The sequence below is a fragment of the Indicator indicator genome, chromosome 14 (assembly GCF_027791375.1).
Source record: "Indicator indicator isolate 239-I01 chromosome 14, UM_Iind_1.1, whole genome shotgun sequence".
Lineage (NCBI taxonomy): Eukaryota > Metazoa > Chordata > Aves > Piciformes > Indicatoridae > Indicator > Indicator indicator.
In genome coordinates, this window is record NC_072023.1 from 18,998,743 (window position 1) to 19,005,361 (window position 6,619).

General features: G+C 44.1%; 1 protein-coding gene across 15 annotated transcripts in view; it reads right to left on the reverse strand.

The window, feature by feature from the left end:
- C2CD5 (C2 calcium dependent domain containing 5) overlaps positions 1-6,102 on the reverse strand; it is a 57,156-nt gene extending 51,054 nt beyond the window's left edge. For 13 of the 15 annotated variants that reach the window (XM_054386925.1, XM_054386918.1, XM_054386916.1 and 10 more), the window contains exons 1-2: positions 6,013-6,102; positions 652-738 (exon numbers count right to left, since the gene is read on the reverse strand). In XM_054386925.1, the coding sequence (XP_054242900.1) occupies positions 652-738; positions 6,013-6,102 (177 nt within the window). The remainder of the gene's footprint in view (positions 1-651; positions 739-6,012) is intronic. The other 2 variants (XM_054386929.1, XM_054386927.1) reach the window with 1 other exon arrangement.
- Positions 6,103-6,619: the final 517 nt, after the last annotated feature.

Sequence of the window (6,619 nt, forward strand, 5' to 3'; positions counted from 1 at the left end):
GCATTCACTTATTTTGATTTTACCCTTCACAGTCTGGTAAGATTTATCACTGGGAGAAAAACAGAAATACAAGATGACAGTGATTACACATTTTTAAATTCTACATTATCTGGTTTAGTCACATTCCCTAGACTGTTTACTCATCTCCACAATATATACTTGTCACTGAAAAAAAGAAAAAAAAAATTCAGATAAAGCATCTTAAAGGACTATTAGACTCTGAAGTTATGATTATTTATGCTCTCATCCTTCTAAACTGGTCAGTGGTTTAAAATAATTAGTAAGACATTTTATACAACCTGCTGTAAAAATTCAGTAACTTCACACAGGCACTTTCCTACATAAATGCAATAATCCATCTGCATGTCCTTTAACTGTTTTGTAGGACACACAAAGATAGACTGCAACTTTTTGTGTGCAAGTCACAAACCAAGAATCAGGTTGGCTAAATGCAATAGGATGGCTAATGTAAGTGTCTGCAGAAATAGAACATATAGTCTTGCAAGGTGTAACTGTAGATAGGCTTTGTATTTCAGCAGAAATACACTTCATTCCTCAAACCCCATTTCTACCTGAAACGAAATGCTGCATTAATGGCATCTAAACCAGAGGGTCTCTACAGATACAGGCAAACTCTTAAAAAATACTTACTTCAAATTTGAACCACTCAGAATTCCACTGAGGATTAAGTGATTTGGGATACACATCTGTCTTAAATGTCGTATTTCCAAATTTTACCTAGAAACACAAGAGTTCCGTTGTTAATAATCAATATTAATACATTTGGAAACTCATTACACTACATATTGTCACGGTCCAACGATGGGCAATTTGGCAGAAGTTAAACTCCCTTGTGTTTCAGCTGGTCCTCATATATCAGAGTGGCTGGGGGCAGCAGAGCTCAACTCCTGTTTGATGCCCAATTGGATCTTTAACATGACTAACTTTACTCTCTCAAGTACAGAATTAAGGCTCAAATTTCTTCCTAATCTCCAGTCTAAATTTACCCTCCTCATTCTTCAACCCAGTCCCTGTTGTCCTATCACTACCAGCCCTTGTAAAAAGTCCCTCACTCCCTTCGTGTACTGGAAGGACTGCCACAAGATCCCTCTGGAGCCTTCCAAAACCTGAAGGTAGATGCATCTCATACATTGATAGTTCATGTTCTATTACTTTTCTCTCTAGGGTTTCTAAATCAGCTTTATTGACAATTTATAAAAGAAATATAGAAATAAAAATGGCAACGTTGGTAAATCTCTTAAATTCAAGAGATCTTCCCACATGCACACGAGAAAATAACTGAAACTGCCTCCACTAACTGCAATCTTGATATGCTGGACAGCAAGAGGGAAGCACCTTATCAGTTTCTACTCCTTTCTTAAAGTAGAGAAAATTCTAGAAAGCATGTAGGCAAAAAGCATAGAGGGACTACATATCTATACACATTCCTCTCTACAAATCTATGTAAGCTCCAGGGACTGAAGACTAAATGTCTTCCCTACTGATTAATACACCTTCAACCACCTAAGAGCCTATTCCAGGAATCTCCATAGAAGTCTATTTCAAGATGACCCCGTTTGGTTGTTTTGTTTTAAAAAAAGAAGGAAGTGAAACTGAATTTCTGTGATGCTCCCTGCAGCAAGAAAAGATGCTGCACAATGCAAAGAGCCTTTATTCCACTGCAGCTTTCATTCCAAATGATTTTTGAACGCCTGTAGTTCTCTGAATGCTGCCTCTCCAAATAATTAGCACTACTTACAAATACATAGTTATGGTACTGAATGCATTCAACATATTTAAGCAAATGAGTATGTCTATGTAAAAGAAATACAGCAGTTAAAGACAGCAGCCCTGCAGAAAAGGACTTGGCAGTTCTGGTGCATGAGCCAGCAGTGTGCATTTTTGCAGCCCAGAAGGCCAATGACATCCTAGGCTGCATCAAAAGCAGCATGGCCAGAAGGTCAAGAGATGTGATTCTGCCACTCTACTCTAGCAAGACCTCACCTGGACTGCTGCATCCAGCTCTGGAGCCCTCAACATAGGAATGACATGGAGTTGATGGAGCAGGTCCAGATGAAGGCCACAAAGATGGTCAAGGGGCTGGAACACCTCTCCTCTGAGGACAGGCTGAGCAACCTGGGATTGTTTAGCCTGGAGAAGAGAAGGTTCCAAGGATACCTAATAGCAGCCTTCCAGTAACTGGAGGTGCTTACAAGAAGGCTGCAGAGGGACTGTTTCAAAGGGTCTGTAGTGATGGGACAAGGGGCAATGGTTTGAAATGAGATTTAGATTGGATGTTAGGAACAAGTACCATGAGGATGGTGGAAGACTGCAACAGGTTGCCCAGGGAAGTAGCTGAGGCCCTATTTCTGGATATTCAAGGTCACACTCAACAAGGCTCTGAGCAAGCTGATCTAGTGGAGGATGTCCCTGCTGACTGCAGGAGGGTTGAACTATATGACCTTTGGACATCCCTTCCAACCCAACCTTTCCATGATTCTAGAATTTTCAGTGTTTTGGGTTTTTTCAAATCTTAATGGGATTTTGGAGAACAAATGCAGGCTTCACTTTGGAAAACTGTATAGCAATTTTTTAAACACTTTCGCTGAGGAGAGTATTAAATAAAGACTTTATACCTTTCAGTAACACAGTGATTATTTTGCATAGATGCATACCTGAACTCTAAAAAGCCTACAACTGCCTAAGTACACCCAGTTAATTCAGTAAGTCTAAAGCACTGAAGGACTACGAGTTCACACTGAGCTCCATACCTATAACCATACATACCTCAGTCAACAGAGCTCTGTACAATATTTGTGACCAAAGAAACAACCAAACAAAAAATAATAACTGAGCCCCGCTCACCCTAATTAGATTCAACAAACAGTAATGCTTTTCAAAACGAGGTTACTTCAAAGTAAGCTCTAAAGTTAAAAGCCAGAGTGGTATGAAAACACAAGACTAAGCAACCTTAGTGTAAATTAGATATAAATCACCCAGCTAACCAAAAAGGGAGAGGGGTGGAGGCAGTTATGTGCATTAAAAAAAAATAAATAAAACCAACAGCACCGCCACATAAGATGTTTATTCATCACACAAAGCAGTAAAAGTGACACTGACACAAGTTTTAATTATATACCAGAGGCTGCCAAGACACAAAAGCCCAGAGCTCCACCCAACCTATTTTCACATGTTATCTAGGGAGTAAATTAGCTCCCCTGGAGTCCCAGGCATCTCTAACTGAACTTTTCCAAGTAGTCGAGCTAGTTCATTAAAGCCAGTAATCAAGCACTACACTGCTGTCTGCTGTACAAATTTAGAAGCAGAATTATGGAAAAAATGATGCTAATTTCCTCCAGATCATAAACGCTGGCAAAGTTCAAGTTATGCACAACCTGAGCCAAGTAAGAGCTCTGAAATCTTTTCTCATTTTCTTTTCTAATTCTAGATTTACATTAGAAAATTGAACAAGGAAATTAAAGGCTAGTAATCAAATGGTATCTTAACATTACTTCAGCTTTTTATTTAAGTGAAAAGGTTTTCACAACCTTACACTGAGAAATAAAACAATACTTTAATCTTAACATAAATCTCACCTGCTGTCTTGCCTACTGCACCCTTGGTAAGGGCAGTTCCCCACTTTCTAAGGAACAGTCCTAAAAGCAAGGCTCCATCTACTTATTTCTTTAGCCTTATTTGTGCAAAGACATTCATGAAACTGCACCTTAATCCAAATAAGCAAACTGATCTTTCTGAAAAAATTTATTTTCCTTTTTTTGCTAAGCTACTTTTTAACCAGATTAATTTTCAAATCTGTTTTGGCTCAGATGGAGCAGAGTTGGCCCCAAGCAACCAACAGAAGAGAGGAGCTGTTTCTCCTTAAGGCAGCTTAAAAACAATCCAAATGAAACTTATCAGAGAACATTATTCCCTATTCCTGTTTTCCCTGTATTCTAGTGGCACACAGTAAGTTGCCACAGGCTGCCAATTAATCACTGATGAAACATCTGAAACCAAATACTGAAATATTGCTTAAATGACTATCATTCATGTAATAAAACAGAACTGTGTACTATTTTAGCTCCATTAAAAAGCACGTAAGAAATAAATTTTCACTTTATTAACAATTTACTGTCCCACTAAGCAGTGTACTTACTGTCTGAAGTCAATCAAATTTTAAGCACTAAATCAAATCAGGACTTACATACCCAAACTTTATTTTTACATTGTCAGACTTTTCAAACTACACAGTTCTTAAAAGACATTCTGTCTTTGCAGAATCACAAAATGGTAGAAGTTGGAAGAGACCTCTGGGGATCAGCTAGTCTAATTACCCCCTGCTAAAGCAGGGTCACCTAGGGCAGTTCGCCCAGGACTGCGTACAGGTAGGTTTTTAAAGTCTCCAGAGGAGACTCCACAACCTCTGAGCAGCCTGTTCCAGTGGTCTGGCATCCCACAGGGAAAAAGATTTTCCTCACGTTCAGCTGGAACTTCCTGTGTTCCAGTTTGTGCCCACAGCCCTTTGCCTTGTGGATGGGCACCACTGAAAAGAGTCTGGCCCCATCCTCTTAACATCTGTCCTTTAGATATTGATAAGCACTGACAAGATCCCCTTTCAGTCTTCTCCAAGCTAAAAAGACTCAGGTCTCTCAGTCTTTCCTTGTAGAATAGATGCTCCACTCCCCTCATCATCTTCATAGCCCTTCATTGCTTTCTCTCCAGTAGTTCCTTGTCTCTCTTGAACGGGAGAGCCCAGAACTGGAAAGAGCACTCCAGACATGGACTTTCTAGATCAGAACAAAGTGGGCGAACTTCACTTGTCCTGCTGGTCATAATCCTCTTAAAGCACTACAGGATACCTTTGGCCTTCTTGGCCACAAGGGCACACTGCTGGCTCGTGGTTAATTTGTTGCCCACTCGTTGTCTTCCAACCTGAATACCAGTACCGCGCCAACCTCAATCACTATTCGTGGTACACGCATGCATTTATACTGCATCCCACTTTTAAACAGCTCCTTGCTTTTTCTGAAAGCATTTCTGAATCTATGGAATGCTACTGAAATGTTTTTCAGTTACTCCCGTTGGAAATAATGAATCACAAAACAGAAGGATCATGTCAGCTTATTTTACAATCTCTTCCTGAGAAACGCCCTATATACTGTCTCTTAAATTGTATGATTGTAAGGACAGCTAAGGTTAGATACCTTTAGTGCAATGCCACGATCTAAACGCATAATATTTAGCGCTTGTCCAATAAAAATTCTTTCAAAAAATACTTCGTATTTTATATACGTTAAACAGAAAGATTTCATATTGGTCTTAAAAGTAACGCCTGTACAACCGCTCTGCCCTTCCTATAATCAGAGAAACAAATTACTTTAAACGTTCTTTTCCTACTTCTCCGTCCTGCTTGCACACATCTATCGAATTGCTGAAATGGGATTCCATCGGGTTGCTGTATCAACGAGAGCCATTCACTAACAGCCTTCAGCCAGAACAGGCTGGAAGAGAGCTGGGTAACTTTAAAGCACCACTGAAATTCTGCATGGCTGTCAGATAAAAGAATCAGACCCACGGGTAAACAACAAACCGATTTAGAAACAACCCTGCAGACTCAGGGTGCTCCTTGCTGTTTTCGCAGCCCCTGTGCGGACCACGCTCGCCCGCCTGGTCCCAGCCGGGGCTGGCCTGCCCTCCCCACGCAGAGGGAACGTGAACCACCCAATGGAACCGCTCTCCGGCCGAGCTTAGAGGCACCAAACGCGCCCCAGGGAGAGACCGCCGAGAGGGGCCGCAGCCGGCAACGTTCAGGCAGCGCTCCGCGGTACGTGACCGCAGCGGCAACTGTCAACGCACGGCGGACAGGGTAGGGTCCCCCCGCCCAGAGTCGCCTGAGCGAGGCCCAGCAGGTGTCTCAGCCCCACGGGCCCACGACAGGAGCCAGAGGGGCCGCCTTCCTCTTCCTCCTCCACCCCCGCCCCCGCGGCACAGCGCTCCTCCCCTCCCGCAAACCTCTACAAAGGCGTCGGTCAGGTCACTGGCGCGGTCCATCACCGGCAAATGGCGCCCTGCCACGATTTTGACCTTCAGCTTCCCCGGCATCTTCCTCCGCCTCCCCCCGGCTGCAGGGAGAAAACAGCGCGTGTGCCATACAGCCGCAGCAGCGGCGGGTTGGCGGGGGAGCGGGCGCGCATGCGCCACAGTAGACAACGGTCTGCGGCTGCCTGCCCATACCCGGCGCCGCTGCACGGACCCAGGGCCGCAACGGCCGCCGGGCACGCGCGCTGTGACGCAACCCAGCGGCAGGGGAGCGCATGCGCCGCTTACTGGGTCACCGCTGTAAGCGGCCAGCGAAAGAACGGGGAGGTGAGCGGGCGGTCGTGTGCTCCTCCCGTCGCCAGCGATAAGGTTCCGTCCCGTGCTGTGCAGCTTATTTCCGCTAGTAGCGTCTCACTCCTACGCTAAGATAGTGCCGTGGGCGCGGAGACCCGGCTGGAAGTTGAATGTCGACTCTTTGATGGGTTCTGCACTAGCGCTGCAGCGGCGCTTCCAGGCGAAGTCATGGTGCTTGGGCGCTGGGTCATCGATACCCAAGGCTGCGGCGGTGGGCTGGGGCTGT